The 17,144-nt window shown below is 39.7% G+C and overlaps 1 protein-coding gene across 1 annotated transcript in view; it reads right to left on the reverse strand.

Moving 5' to 3' along the window:
* Window positions 1-17,144, reverse strand: part of LOC139729483 (tyrosine-protein phosphatase 10D-like) — a 32,485-nt gene that overhangs the window by 8,657 nt on the left and 6,684 nt on the right. The window contains exons 3-7 of the mRNA XM_071640408.1: window positions 10,014-10,412; window positions 4,630-4,917; window positions 3,781-4,092; window positions 2,758-3,027; window positions 1,545-1,681 (exon numbers count right to left, since the gene is read on the reverse strand). Of these exons, the coding sequence (XP_071496509.1) occupies window positions 1,545-1,681; window positions 2,758-3,027; window positions 3,781-4,092; window positions 4,630-4,917; window positions 10,014-10,412 (1,406 nt within the window). The remainder of the gene's footprint in view (window positions 1-1,544; window positions 1,682-2,757; window positions 3,028-3,780; window positions 4,093-4,629; window positions 4,918-10,013; window positions 10,413-17,144) is intronic.

A 17,144-nucleotide genomic window follows, 5' to 3' on the forward strand; every position in this document is an offset into this window, starting at 1 on the left:
TATCAAGAAAATCATTCTCCTGCAAGTAGTCTCGTAGGCGTGAAAAGGAAACACGTTCCATAACTTTGCTAACAAATGGCAGGTTTGAAATTGGTCGATAATTGTTTAACATGTTCTTATCTAAATGAGGTCTTTTGAGGGTTGGAAATATCACCGCTGTTTTCAATTCATTTGGCACAACACCTGCTGCAAAACTGCCATTTATTATGCTCGTAATGGCAGGGGCAGTCACTGATACACATTTTTTTATCAGATCCGTACAAAAAGGGTCTAATTCACATCTCTTATTTGGAGACTTCATAATCATATTCTTAACCTCAGTTACAGAGGTTGGATTTAGTGAGTCTAATTTTGAAGTAGTTGCAACTTCAGCTTCACTTGTAACCACACGGACACATGGTAAGGATAAACGTATATTCGCTATCTTATCAACGAAAAACCGATTAAACTCGTTAGCCAACTCTTTGTCAGCATCATGCTCAGGTAGAGGGGATTTCTGTTTTCTGCCAAGAAGCTTATTTACAACCTGAAAGAGTTTCTTCGTGTCTTTACCACAGTCATTAACTTGTTTAGAGTGATATTCAGTTTTCTTGGAGTATAAGTGACATCAATCGCACGAACTAGTTTCTCAGGAATGCCATAAGCGTTGAGAATCTCTAGGAGCTTCCCCCGATGGATGCTGTCAAAGGCCTTCTTGAAATCGATAAATGTGATCATCGCAGGGAGGCTCCTATCTCTCACTCCTTCAAGTATTCTTCTAAGTGCTAGGATCTGTCCTACAGTCGATCGTTCTTGTCGGAAGCCATTCTGAGAGTCCCTAAGCAGTGGATCAATGTAGGGTCTGATACGATTCAAGATCATTCTGTTACATGTTTTGGCTACTACTGAGCTCAGACAAATTCCATGGTAGTTGTCAGTCTTGGAGAGATCCCCTGACTTTGGTACTGGGATGATGTTAAGTGTAGACCACTGTTCCGGCTGGTACCCATCCTCATATGAGCGGTTGATAAATTCTAAGATAATATCATCCACAGGAACATATTTCAGAACTTCAGGGGCTACCCCATCCTCCCCACTGCTTTTGTTGTTCTTCATGTCTGCTTTAGCCTTCGTGTGCTCACTCATCGTAAACGGACCATCTGGTATGGGAAGGTCACTAAAAATAGGTGCTATTGGTTCATTACTTTCTAGAAGTTCAGGAGTGTTGCCCAAGAGGTTCTTGAAGTGTGAGTACCAGGTCGCTACTCTCTTTTCTGCACTTTCACCTCGAATCCTGACAGACTGACATGCCTTTCGTCCGGAGATGTCATTGATGAGCTTCCAGCTCAGTCCAGTATACACTGAGCTCAGTCCAGTATACACTGAGCTCAGTCCAGTATACTCAGTCAACCGAGTATAAACTGAGACAGACTTCATAACAGTGTGTGGTATCTTAATATAAAATTAAGTCTGCAGTAGTTAAAAAACAATAATAAAGTATATGAATAGGCATATTATGGTACATAGTTTAAATCGTTGTGGCTCCATGGTATGTCTGGACCTACCCCTGTCCTGTTGCCACTGTACTTGACTCTGTAGCCCCGAAGAACACCATTGGGACGCATAGGGGCCAGGAATCCCAGCCTGATCTGTTGAGGTTCTTGGAGCAATTCAAGCAGGAGCCGATCCACAGGACCTGGTTCTATGAAGTCAAAGTTTACATACAGAAGGACCTTAAAGTTGACTAATGTATTATACGTTTTCTTTCGTAACACAATGATCTTATCAATACAGATTACTGTTCAGTTGAAGTTGCATAAGTCAAGCTTTCCACGGGATGAGTAAGCGACATACCGGTAATTGTGTGTACAGGTGGTGTAAGAAATCTTTATGAAAACATAGAATTGAGCTGAGTTATGGCTCTACAAAAACGTGACCTATTATATACGTAATGTTCACTAAAAAGGAATCGATATGTCTACCACATTAGCATCTATGAAGCTGGAGGCATACTCATAAGTGTTCAACGAGGTGGTAGACTAAACTATTCCATTTACCATTTTCCAATGAATTTTAGTGGGCCTAGAGCACCATGACAACATACACTTTGAGCCATAACTTTCTCGTACAAGACTGATCAAGACTGGACTAATATTGGTCAATAAGCATTGTGTTTATGCGTGCATATTGCTACCGTGAGAGGACATTTATTTAAAAAAAAATGAAACGGAATACTATGACAAAGTTTATGGAAGTTTATAAAGTACGTCTTTGATGCTTTTCATCTTAAATCGAGCCTCATCTGTTTGTAAGAGATCGAGAAATTTAATAAGACTTCTTTACGTGATGTCCATGATGACGTTGTTGATGACTTTCTTCTAATAATCGAGTCCTTTCTAGTTTCACGGAAAAAAGAAAACACGCCTTACTTTGATTTCGTGTGAGGTGATTAAGACCTGATGACAGTACTGTAAGCACGAATATGCGTTTAAATGTACGTAAACGTCATTAAACCCACTGTCCATGGTAACCTGTTAGGTCATGCTTAAAGTTTATGGTACATTGTTATATAATGGAAATCTCGAAGGAATGGATTGATACAGCAGTTAAATTGCCGTGAAACGGGTTGCTGAAAAGACGACGTGCACAAGCTTGAAACGAGCCACCCCGTTACTTCTTCGTTCACCCTGGGAGATGTCTACGCTTTATTTAACAAAACGCGTCGACAACTCGATGACTAATCATATCCCATAAGTTTGTCACGCGTTCAGTCTTTACCTGTCGGCAGGGTCCTATCTGTTACGATGACGTAAACACCATGTATATCGTTGACTCTGGCTGTGATGGAGACGAAGTAACTGGCCCCAGCCAACAGATTGTGGAAGGTGAAGTACGTGACGTCCCCGTGCACCTTTCCGACTTCTTCGCTGTGTTCAGCCCAAGCTCGCAAGGCGTAATGCATCCTGTAGCCCTCTCCGTGTGACCACGAGAGAGTGATGGTCTCTTTGGTAACGTTCGTTACCGTCACGTTTAGTGGTGACGCGGGTACTAAACAAAATAAAAAGCAAAGAAAGGAAAATTTAGATCTTGGATATAAAATCTGTAACAGGGATTTATCAGAAGCCAACAGAACAACATGCACATTTACCTAGACCCAGCGATGATAGTATTACAATCTCTGCCTGTTCTTGCGAGCTAGAATAGTATGATCATTGTATCTTCCATTATCGTCTTGTGTACAGATAATTGTATCATTTTTCATGACGATAAATGATCGAAATCTATCCCGTGGCAAATACATATTGCTATCGTGGGTTAGGGTTTAAATCATGGACCTACCCTTGCTATCACTCAGTGACCAACGTGGTTGCTGAACTAGACTACCTTCAAGTGGAGAACCAATGTATTTGGTGATGTGACTTTTGAATAACATAATCTGCCTGTGGTCAGTCTCCGTGACTGAACCTTGCTTCGTGCACAGTACATTGTTGTCTGGCACGATGATAATAGGCAATTAGCGCACAGGGTGTTAGTAAGAATTATCCATCCAAGATACCTTTGGAACAGTCAGAAACACACGAGGAGAGTCTTTTGAAAAGTTCAAAAGTTACGGAAGGTGGATGATTTCACTCACGCCCGACCAAATGATGTACATTATTTGTTTTATGAAATAGTGTCATGATTTAAATTCCGCGGCAATCATTTTCAGAAGATTCCAAGACTAGCCCTGTCTCCGAGCTAACTGAACCGCCCACAAAAACAACATACTGCAAAGTATTTGTAATACACAGGCATATGTACACGTTCTCCTCTGGACGCCAAATGATCCGGAGCTAGACTTCTTGTAGCTGACCGTAAAGACCTGTATGTCGTAGGAGGTGCCTGGTACCAGAGCCGTGATAACGGTGTAGCAATCGGACCTCTGGTGGCGGGCTCCCGGAGTAGCCTGGCATTCCACAGGCAATTGCTCCGTGTCTACGACGGGATCGCGCACTCCCGTGGGTTTGTAATGAACCAGGTACGAGCACGTCTTGCATTCCAGGGGAGCCAGCTGCAGTGTTATATTCCGCTCTGTGACGTTTGTCACATCGGCCTTCTCAGGGATCAACGGAGCTGTGGAAAGTCAAAGATGAAGCAATTGAAGCAACGTGACTAGTATACTATACCATGACTTACGAAAGAACAGTAACGTCGTACAAGGAAATATATTCCTGTGAACTTTATTAATTTCTTAATCTTTGAGTATCATCATAACACTGTCCCTGGTAGGATGCACAAATTGTCGAAGTCCCCTTGGGATCTCTTTTTTTTTGGGGGGGGGGGGGGACACTTGCAGCAGGTGTCAGATTATTAGATGGTTTCGACTACTGAGCCATGATAAGCTTTATCAGCGCATTAGAAATTACGACACCTCTCACAGAGCATTTGATATGCTTGCTCATTGCACAGTAGAACACTACGAGCGATTTCAGGCGCCAAGCTTTCTAAACAACTTGTTTGTTTTTTTCAGTCATCTGTTGGATTAAACCTGAACTGATGTCTTAATTTCCTTGACTAGCTATCCGTTTGTAACACTACTTTCTTCAAATTAGAAAGTTATCCGCGAATAAATCTCTAAGAAAGAGAAAAGGAAAAGAACGAAACTCTCACCCAGGATGTAGCTGGCTTTGTTTGAGAAGACAGATTCATTACCGGAGTGTATCTGCACTTCAAACGTATGCTTCGCCCCAAACTTTGTGCTAAAGTAGGAGAACATTCCCTGTATGGTATTCCTTCCTACGCTTAGCCAAGTCAGTTTCTGCATGTACTCATCATCGTCCACCTGGATGCAGATTGTGACGTAATCCACGAATGCTTCTTGCTGGAAGTCCCAAATGAGGTCAAGGGTGGGGTCGGGGGTTGCGCGTTTGATGACGGAGAGATAGGGCGGTTGCAGACCTGCGCGTTGAGAAATTTGTGGATATAAACACACATTAGATAAAGGGAGTCGAAAACATAACTGCCACCAACACAAAATATCATGAGTAATCATGGGTCTATTGAGTGATATTTCAGTTACCTCGAGGTGAGGTGTGGAATGACTAACGTGCAAGGAGGTACGAGGAGCGGAAAATTAAACGAGGCTGTGAGAGAAGACGTGGGAAGAACTGATAACAGTGCGACATTACAGTATAAGGGAGAACGAAATGTAACTGTATATAGAAAGATAGAATGCCAGGCAGAGAGAAGGAGAGAGAGTAGGCCCCACATGCACGATTACTGTACTTTGCCGTCCAGTAGCTGTTGATCGTAACACAACCTGCGTGAGTACGTCGTACAAAGGAGGTACTACTATAGGCGAGATTAGTAGGTCTATACCATCGCTTGATCGTACATGTACTTCTATAGGCGAGACTAGTACCTCCTTGATCGTAGGCCTACTAACGACAGAATACAGAAAATATGATTACTTCGGGAAAATAAGCCACGGGTGGTTAACACTTGGTACTCAATAGTCTCTTTGCTTTGCTAATAGAAATCATCACAGTCACATAATGTACGTGTGATATGATGTCTGGTGTGAGAGAGAAAGTTTGTGTGTGTGCGTGTGTGTGTGTGTGTAAATGTATGAGTGTGCTTTCTTCACGATATACCAAGTATCAAAAACTTACACTTAAAGCAGTAATTTATAGAGAATCTAGAAATATGACAAGTTTGATATCTACGGAAAGCTAAGAAGCTAGTTAACAAAACTGGATATCTTTTAGACGATGTAACTTTACCCCCAAACTGTTTTTGAGATTGAAAAAACACTCAATTTCCATGACCACGTAGCTCCGTTCGCTACAAGAAACATCGGATTTGAGCGACGTCACCAAATGTGTATGAGCTGATTTGCCGTACGGCTACATGAGACCCGCTCTGGCAAAACCCGAAACTTCTCGGCAAATGTGATTTCGCGCTACAGCCCGAAAAAGGTCAAAAATGACCTCAGGGGCCAAATTGACATTTTGGTATCACGTTGTAGGGGAAATTTTCTAGTTTCTGATTGATCCATATCAACAACGTTTCGAAATACAACCTGCAAAATGTGGAATTTTGAAGAGAAAAGTGGGATGTCAATCTCAAAAGTTGGCCAAAATCTTACGTCTAAAGACCAAATCGCCTTCGCTTACGGCGAAAGTGTTCTTTTGGCGATCGTGTCTTAGAGATTCTGCGTTGAACCCTGACACATTTGGTACCTACAGAAAGCTCTACCTCTGCTTATTCCAAATATGGTCATGGCATGATGTCATGCTACTCACTTTCATTCATAAATTCGTCTGAAACATGCGTACGTTTATGCAAATCGTCTCCCAGACGCGTAAACAGCCTTGTTACCAAGACACGTGATCGAAATACGTGCAACCTACGTGTTATACTATGGGGATCGCTGCAGGAGCGGTGCATGCTTGCATGCAACACGTGTATCGTGACTGCTACTCAGCACGGAAATGTTGCAGTTTCCCGCTTTGTTAGACTGGGGTTTTTTTAGCAAGTTGAGGTAGAAATTAGAATCTAAACCAACACATACGAGAAAAAGAAGGTCACATTTATCTAACAAACCTTCATCATGCCATTTCGAAGAAGAATCAAGCTGAAATCACGGCATCAAGGAATACCTCTTCACTGCCGATTCTGCTGGTACTGTTGTGCGTACACCTTATCACGGCGATCGCGAATCTTGAACTGATTACGGTAGGTTTTGTGCTTTTCAAACGTCGTATTTCCGTAAATTTATGGGTGTAAAAATGATTTCCAATCAATTGCAGCTCTTTGACTTTAATAGTTATCATCCTTCATGAGTATGTAAGATTACCTCAGCTATACGCAATTCCCCCACAATGATCGATTTGTTGTGTCAATAATAACAGCAAATTGTGGCTGTACGAAGGAACAGCTGATCACGGCGATCGTGAATCTTGAGCTGATTACGGTAGGTTTTGTGCTTTTCAAACGTCGTATTTCCGTAAATTTATGGGTGTAAAAATGATTTCCAATCAATTACAGCTCTTTGACTTAGTTATCATCCTTCATGAGTATGTAAGATTACCTCAGCTATACGCAATTCCTCCACAATGATCGATTTGTTGTGTCAATAATAACAGCAAATTGTGGCTGTACGAAGGAACAGCTGATCACGGCGATCGTGAATCTTGAGCTGACGATAGGTTTTGTGCTTTTAAAACTTTGTTTTTCTGTAAATTTATGGGTGTAAAATATTATTCCAATGAACACAAACAAACAAACAATTTCACGACGTGAATATATAGCTTTGGCGGACGATTTATACTAGATTGACAACAAATTACACACAAATTTCCTGAAAAGTGCACACAGTTTGCCTATAGATACTGTTACATTTCCAACAAGAGTCAATGAATCAATCACACCAACATAAAATCATTGCATTTACAGAGAGCACATTTATTGGCGTCTTGACTTCAGGAGGACCAAATTCAGACTGACTCCCAAACAGGAGTTTTAGCTTGGCACCATTCCCAGCCAAGTATACAAACAATTAACCAGTTGGCTACTTCCATAGTCATAGAAGAGATTAATGAGAAACTATTACAGGTACAATCGAGTAATAGGGTGGTAATTGGAAGGAGGCATGGCTACAACAATAGGACAAAGAGACATAAAGTTGAGACTACAAAGGGGTTTGGACGTCAGATGTCTAGCTACTAAGGGAGGACAAAGGATAGGTTCTTGCATGGTCAGTATAGTAGATGAGAAAAGGGCTACAATTACTGCTTTATTCTAGGCACCAACACTAAGCTTATACGTGTGTGTGTCGGTTCAATTAACACATAGGGCTAACTAAGCCCTCCACTTTATGACTTTAGGACAAAGGATATTCAATCTGTACAAGATATATGTGTGGGAGAATACTGATAAGAATTAGGACATTGACCCTGACTATGAAGTGTAACCAGTCTGCAGGACAACTTACTGACCTTTACACTACTCCCCCCTTTTGAAAAGAGGTATTGTCCTCAATACACAACCTACCACAGGGTGAATTTAGCAGTACGGATACATGACATGGAAAGACAGAGAGAGAGAAGACACTTGACAGAAAGAGAAGAGAGAAACAGAATCAGGAGGTGTGACAGAATGATAGTGAAGATTTTGTACAAGACGTTAGAGAGGTTGTCACATTTATCCAAACTATAATTGATAAATAGTCCAAATTATTCTATAACTCCCAAATAGCGAACCCATCACAAAACAACTCGAAACATATTTTACAACTGACAGCGATGTATAATCATGTACAAGTATGTGCCAAAAGTAATGACACGAACAAACAGCATGTAACAGAAATAACAACCCAAATTTACATTGTGTACATTTCCCCTCTACGTCCCTCTATCAACAAATAACGCTTACCTTTAATCTCATATTATGCAGTTACACTATAACATGCACATTGAAAATCAAATAAAGACATTGGTTATTGAAGCTTCGACAATCTAAGTTTTGTAGAAAGAATGAAACATTGCAGAAGAAAAGATAACGAAGAAGTAAGACAGTTGTAAGAGAAGAAGAGAAGAACAGACAGTATCCTAATTCGAGGCAAAACATTAAACGGAAGAGATGCTACTTTGTAAACACATCGAGATCAAGAGTAAAACGACATGTACAGTGTAGACTTGTACAATGTGGTCGCCATTGACAAGAAAATTAAAGGTTAACCACGAACAGGAGTTAAGAACAGATCAGTACTGTAAAATATTAATTCATTTTAGAACCTTTTGCAACATAAGAGCATGGGCACCACACAAATTCCTCTTTATAATGCATAGGTGTAAACATTCTGGTCTCTCAGTGTAATGAAATAAGATAGAAAACTAGAGTGAGGGATGGAATAAACGGAGACAACAAACCCTGATATGAAACTTGGATCCTATGCAAATTAAATACCAGCATCAACTGAACAATTAATCACAGTGTAAAACCTAAATTGGGTGACGAGTGGTGACGCAAATCTTGATACCCTTAGTCTACTTCAACATTCTATGAAACAACTACATGCAAAACTCTACAGGAATTTCTCTGCGGCCCGGATATATCCGGCTAAGGCATCTTTGTATAGATGCAGGGCAGATCGTTCCTTAGCCTCAACACAAGTTTGTACACTCTACAAACCTTGGAGCTTAACCTCTACAACACTGGCATGTATTATTTGTACACAACTAGTCAACTCAACTAAAGGGGTACTGTAATTGCATTCACTTGACATATCCAACTAAATTCTATCACACATGTATAAAAGTTCACCTAATCACTGGTATGCCAAGCCAGGAAAGATAACATGCTGTCATAATTTTCCATACGGTTTATTGGTACAACTGTATCTATGAAATGATATTTTTAACTACCAGCGACCCTGCGGAGAAATCCTCTTGTTATGTTTTCGATAAACTGTAGCTTTATTCACATACGTGTGCTATTACAAGTTGGATCATTGCTGCCTGAAAATTTCAGCTAAGGCAACTTTGTATAGTTGCAGGGCAATTCACCAGTAAAAACACCCATATTAATACGAACAGCAATGCACATTACTGAATTATCTCTACAATTCATGACATCTAGGCACCTTCACTCACTATCTGATTGACAACCCCAGGGTTTCAATTTCATCTGTCGTCTTCATTTTCATGCCAATAGCAAAATTCCATCACACATTTCTCGTTTTGCACGCTTTCTCTACAGCCATATCGAAACATAACGCATTACTTTCAACAACAAAAAACAGTTGTGAAACTAACTTAATTTCACCAATATCTTTAAATAATGAAATTAACTACAAATTACAAAGCCAAAGAGCATGTGTAGTAATGAGAAACGTACCGGAAAGGAGAAAAACTAATTCGTCAATCAGTGCACTCATGTCGTGGTGTGGTCAAAGTCTCTTCGTTGTCATGGTGATATTGTATGTGCCGGGTTGATCTACCAAACGATGTGCTTCCCGTCCAGCCAAGATGTCTCGATGGTCGTGCTCTTACTCATGGAGAACAGCAATCCGCTCACGTTCCTGCCAACGTTTGTCATGCTCATCCAGCCAGGTCCATGGTAGTTTGGCTTTAAAGTTGTCATCATCAGTCCTGTCGTCATCCGTGTCATCTTGCCTCCAGTGTCATCTCCACGAGGAACGTCCCCGCCCTGGATCATGACGAGATGGAACTTGCTACCTTGGTATCCGCATACTTTCAAATGAATTGCAAGTGCAGCAAAGTTCTTACTTGGCTTTAGCATCGATTTCAGTAGCAAATCAGAAACATTTCTCCTCACTTCCTTGTCGCTGGTCACGGGGTAAAAGAAACCATTTTCAGTGATCACTGTGTCTACCGATGATTCGATCCCTCTTTTGACATCTGATGATGTAACAAAGTAGACCAGAGCTACTGATGCCAAAAACAGAAGAGTAAGGACCTTCATTGTCCTTGTGGTGACGGTTGTCATGCAGACTTTACAGCATACAGAAGTCGCCAGCCTTTGCCTTGTGGTCCATCTTGTTTGCAGGTTGTTGGCAGTGCATATCCAACGTCTTTAATTTTGTGGCGTTTCAAAGATGAAAGTGTTAGCGTTTCGATGGCATGTATAAGTCTAAATCCCACCGCTGCTCACCAGTGTTGCGTTTCCAACAAGAGTCAATGAATCAATCACACCAACATAAAATCATTGCATTTACAGAGAGCACATTTATTGGCGTCTTGACTTCAGGAGGACCAAATTCAGACTGACTCCCAAACAGGAGTTTTAGCTTGGCACCATTCCCAGCCAAGTATACAAACAATTAACCAGTTGGCTACTTCCATAGTCATAGAAGAGATTAATGAGAAACTATTACAGGTACAATCGAGTAATAGGGTGGTAATTGGAAGGAGGCATGGCTACAACAATAGGACAAAGAGACATAAAGTTGAGACTACAAAGGGGTTTGGACGTCAGATGTCTAGCTACTAAGGGAGGACAAAGGATAGGTTCTTGCATGGTCAGTATAGTAGATGAGAAAAGGGCTACAATTACTGCTTTATTCTAGGCACCAACACTAAGCTTATACGTGTGTGTGTCGGTTCAATTAACACATAGGGCTAACTAAGCCCTCCACTTTATGACTTTAGGACAAAGGATATTCAATCTGTACAAGATATATGTGTGGGAGAATACTGATAAGAATTAGGACATTGACCCTGACTATGAAGTGTAACCAGTCTGCAGGACAACTTACTGACCTTAACAATACGTAAATCCCACTGGGTTGCATACACATTTGGTGACGTCGCAGATTTGGCACTTTTCGTAGCCGTATCGAACTTTTTCCAGTGCTCAAATTTGGTAAAAATAAAGATTCTTATATTCAAAGCAGAAACAACTTTATTGCATGATTTATGTCAGAAATTAAACGAAATAACATTAAATGATGGAATACAGTCAATTTATATGATATCATTTCCTATAAATTTCTTCTTTAAGTATTCGTCAATATCTAAGCACTTTAATGAATGACAGGCTAGCTACCCTGACACTTGCACGAATTTGGCTTTGCACATGGTTTCGGCATTGTCAATTATCATTTCGTGCCTATGCGAGAAACATTCGTGGCGACCTGCGGTAGGATGCTGGCCAAAGCCGTCAACACATCTTCCCCAGTAGGCAAGAGCGATCATTTAGTTCTTGAATTTGAACTCTATTTGCCAGGTTGCTACTTATCTACTGAGAAACCTGAACGTTATGCATTTTTCAGAGGAAATTATGATGGTATGAGGAAATATGTGTGTGTCAATGAACTTTTTGATGTGTTGGATACAGAAGGAGATATTAACTCTGCAAATGATGTTTTTGTGAATGTACTTGGAAAGCTTACTGATAAGTTCGTACCGAAAGTCAAACCAGGAGTGAAGGAGAAACCTCTATGGTTGAATAGCTCTGTTAAGCAAGCAATTGTTAAAAAACATAAAGCTTGGAATCGTTATCAAAAGACAAGAAGTCAGAAAGACAGAGATTGCTACAGAAAAGCTAGAAATGAAGTAACTAGAGTGGTATCTGGAGCAAAAAGGGATTTTGAATGCAAACTGATATCTGAATTGAGTTGTAACCCCAAAAGTTTTTGGAGGTATGTGCAAAGCAAAACCAAATTCAAGCCCTGTTTAAGTTCTCTGGAGAAACCAGATGGAGGTATAGCAGTAAGTGATGCACACACAGAGAAATTAGGGTTCTATTAGGGTTCATATTTTCACCCTACGAGCAAATCTAACTAAAAGGCACCTTATAGGGTTCGGGATGGGTGTAGGGGTGCAAATCCGAACCCTAAAGGGAGCCAAGTCTTAAGGGTTCGAATTTGGAACCATTCCATAGTCTTTCCCGAAAGCTGACATGTGGGTGTTGAATGGTGTTTGCTTGAAATGCCACACTATTTTTGGATATTATCGTATATTTTTATTTGAAAATATAACTACACGTTGTTAAAGAGTAACAGTGTCATCAGTAATACTGTACTAAAAAAAATACTACTTGAATTAAACATTTGTTTTTTCTTCTCGCACCGGGATCAAGAATATCATTTCAATGACGTTATCATAGAGTACACGTATTATGCGTGCACGCGTGGACCGTTCAGCACATACACAAGTTGGTCAATGGCAAAGCTAAAATCGCATGCGCACGCCACGCCGTTGGTCGCGCGGTATACGTACGTACGTGCATACTACTGACGTTCCTCGTTTGAAATGGACAGACGACCGTGAGGTTGGGATGATGAATTAATCTTTTTGATGAGCCAACCGTTGTGAGTAGATAGTTGTACTATAATTCCGTTGAAAATATTTCACAGTAATCGATGATGATATGTGTGAATTATGCTAATCGAATGCTGAGTGGTGAAAACTGATGCGAAAGAGTTGTATCGAGGTACATGTGTACTAACATGTCAGAAGTGCGATCATACATATCAGGTACATACAGTAAAGCATAGCGAATAAGTCAATGAAAGTGCACAGTAATACGGAAAGCCTCAACCAAGGTACTAACTACGACCAACAGCCCCATACGCATAGCCATAGCGTAATTACGCTATGCGTATGGGGCTGCCGGACGCAGTTACCAAGGTACGTACGTAAATAGGTGACCGGATATAGTCGCATCATATTCGTTAATAGGAATTATTACGTTTGAGCCGAGTTGAGGCTCAGTTGGATATTGGTTTCTGTGAAGTTGACACGAAGAACGATGTAGGCATGTATGATGTGCCTAATGAAGAAAAATAGCGTTCCTGGTTCATTTAGGAGAATTTAAGACATGTATGAAGATTGAAGTCAGAAAATTTAGGTTGGCCTTGACTCCTCGTTGTCTATCAATGAAAATAGAATGTGTGTTATAAATTAGCAATGCCATAGTCACAGAGCATAAGCAATGATACACGATATGTGAATTTAGATATTTTCAATATCTACTGGAGAAGTTGCATGTGCTAGACATGACATAAAATAAGTCACACAAACAAGGTATGTAAACGGTAAATCACTTCAGAAGTACAACTACTTGATCCCATACTTTAGCAGGTAGATATTCCAATATTGATTGTATGTTGAACTTTGTTTTATTCAATTACAGGTTGAGCCTTGCTGATCCATGCTGATGCATGGTGTTAGCTTGGTCTCATACTGGACCAAAGGGACCTGTGATTATTCATCATCGAGTTCACTATGCATCAAGTTCAATAATGGTCTTCAGGATGAGTGATGCAGGTCAACCTCGAGAGACTGGTGAGCCATATAGAATGCCAGAGCTGGAGATGGAAGATGTTCAGGATGTCAATCCTGGTTCCTCGTTGAGTCAGTGTGGAAGCCATGCCAGTCCTTCTGAGAGTGATGGCCAGAAGGGCATACTATTTGGCAGCTGAAGCAGGTGCTATAGAAACGCATCAAAAACTAGAGCTCGAGGAGTTTCGACTTATGCAGCGTAAGATGAGATTAGCAATGAAGACCAAGCTGCAGGTTGCTGAAGCAGAGGATCAGATATACCTTGACTACGAGAACAAGAAGTTGGGAGTCGGCTTTCCTGTGAAAGCAGAGGATGAAACCTTGCTGTACCCAACTGAATGCGCCAACCAACCAGTACACACGAGTACACCGATTTCCCTGACTAGAGAAGTAGCAAAAACGTTATTTTCAAATTTTCTTTGACTTTTAGCAGATATAGTCCAAAAGCCAATAAGATCATCAGCATCATGTAGTATCCCTGAACCAGGTTTGATGAAAGCCCATCAATTTTTCCGTAGATACATCCGCACAGACCGGGAGACAGACAGGCAACCTGAAAACATATGCCTCCGGCACCATTCAGGGCAGAGGCATAATAATGAGACTCCTATGTCATAGGCTATGTCATGTATGTTTAAACCATATACAATTTGAGACGGGTCACATTGAATCCCCCCCCCCCCCCCATTAGAATTGCTAAACACCACGGCTCTAGAAACATCTTTCCATTTTAATCCAGAAAGTAATCACCTCCCTGTTTTTAGCCGAGGGTGAGCATGAAGCCACTCCATGAAATGAAGATTAGCATTTTTTTTTTGCAAAATATATGTGAAAATGTCTAATTTCATAGATAACGATAACTATTTATTCTGTCTTCTAAACTGTTGTCAGGTTATTCCCTTTCTTAGAATGCACTGGGCTTGAATATTTACAAGAATACTCTAAAGAAATATATAATAGAAAAATACAAGAGAACGAACTGGCAAATTACAAATTTAAACACAACCTAAAGAGAACTTGACTTCTATTCACTTTTATCTTTTTTCTTTTTTCTTTTTTTTTTGGGGGGGGGGGTGGATTATGGATGAAAATATGAATCTGCTAATGGATATGAAATACTCAAATTATGCTTTCCATTATATTTCATACTAGATGGGGTTAGTTTGTATTGTTCATATATTAGATATTTCTTCACCATCGATAGCCTCAGTGCTTCAATAACACATGCACACTTTGAATTGATTGTTTAAGTAGGGAACAAAAAAAAAAAATAAGTCGCCTGCTGTTTTTTGTAGTAGACAGCCACACAATGTATGTCAATTTTGGGCAATCTCTGGCAATGCAATGTCATAAGTGGAGTAGCTTTGTGACACTTGACAGAAGCATGATTTTCTCACAAACCCTTTATGTATATAAGGATTGAAAAATAGAGTTTGTTCCAAAACCTGAGAAAACTCAACATATCATATCTACTTTTTTTTGCATATAAAAGAACACTGGACATCACTCTTTAAGAAGGCAGAAACTACATGTATTATCATTGCCCTTACATACGTCAGTGACTTGTTGAGGAAATGTGCATGTTTTACCTAAAAGAAAACAAAAAGTGAAATTCTCTTTAGGTTTTCCTTGAATTGTTCTACGCATGTGACATCATAAACTCTTCTCACTCTGCTGCGACTGCACAAATGATTTAAAGATTATTAACTTTTGAACTGAATGTCCGCTTTTCACTTTTTTTACTGATGTGTTCTAATAGTATAAGCCAGTTCGGGGTACCAGTTTGAGCATGTGCGGAAAAAGGTTATTTGTACCGAGAGACAGGTTGGTTTTTTAATTTCACTGAGATAAGCATCTGTAATGCTAGGATTATTCATGGAATCCTTATAAATGGTGCCTGCCAGTACATCCACTTGACAGCAAGCCTGGTATTTGGCAATGTTAACACACAAAAAAAGTTTGTTAACATATTCAAAACAGCACTTAATAAAATAGATGATTCCCTAAGTGTTGATTGACGAACCATACTGGTCACTTCATCTACACTGGTTAGGTTCATTCTTTGTTTGAATATGAGTTCCATAAATGGCTATGGTGGGCAAGCTGCTGCATTATGTCACTTTGAATTGAGTGAAGTACCAACTGAGAAAAATGAAAGGTCAGTTGTACCTATGTGCACATGAGCTATCTCCGGACTGGCTTATTGCTGCGCATTCACTCAATCCACATGTAGGTCTATATGAAGGTGGACTTGCCCTCTAACTCTGATTATAATTTTAAGCTTTCTTTAAGTAGGTTGTATAAAGTGCTGATATATTTGTGTAAGGTTTGGTGAAAATTAAGTGTTAAAATGATTGGAAGAGTTGTGAGACTGTAACATCAACACTTGAGGTATTTCTCATGCATGATCATAAATCTCTGTAAAATATTGATGGTAATACATGTAGTAATAATGATAATGATAATGATAATAATAATAATAGTAGTAATAATAATGATGATGATAGTAATAATAATATATTTTGCTTCTGATCATTATGCTTGTGATGGTGCCAATACCAATACCTGCTTTATGAATGTGAAAAATCGACTGCTCTTTACAATATTTTGAATGTTGGGGCTAAACTGCATACATTGTGTAATTATATTTATGGTCTACTGAGTACAATGTGCTTCTTGTTTCCATCGCTTGAAAAAACAACAACAATGTATCAAAAAAAATTGTTTTTAAACTTGTCTCACAAGACATATTCCTTCCTCTTTATGTCCAGTTTGTCATACCACTGATTGGTTAACTTTATTTTCCCTTTCTGAGGTTACATTTTCTGTGGAATTGTTAATGTTAATTTGATGCAGTGAAAAGTGTTTTCAGATGTGCTATTCTGCCCAAGATTTATAACTGGGACATATCTTTAGCTGTGTGCATAAAAAAGTAACCAAATTTAGATGTGCATTCTTCATTTTTTGATTCTTTTTTTCACCTTTCTTATCATTGGTGTAATTGTATATGAAAAACAAAATGTGAAGTATACTAATTGTATAATGGCGCACATTCGCTAGCTCTCAAGTTTGGAATTGGATGGAATATGTCAGTACAAGTAGTGAGTTTCAAATATATATGACAGAACTTTGCCATACCCTTCATTGTTTTGGCAATAACTTGTGTACGAGAAATCAGAGTTGACATATCGCTGTTAATGTCTAAGAGCGTCATAAGAGCGTCTTTTGATTACACATAAAGGTGCTTAAGATGTACCGGTAAATTCAAGGTACATATCTATGATCCATTCTAGAAGTAGAAGGACAATGTGAAAGATATTTGTCACATAGTTTACTATTACTCTGCACAAGCTTCAGGGATTTTTTTAAATAAAA

Source organism: Diadema antillarum, unplaced genomic scaffold (genome assembly GCF_040938485.1).
Source record: "Diadema antillarum isolate AM-2024a unplaced genomic scaffold, OU_Dant_1.0 seq00000243_RagTag, whole genome shotgun sequence".
NCBI lineage: Eukaryota > Metazoa > Echinodermata > Echinoidea > Diadematoida > Diadematidae > Diadema > Diadema antillarum.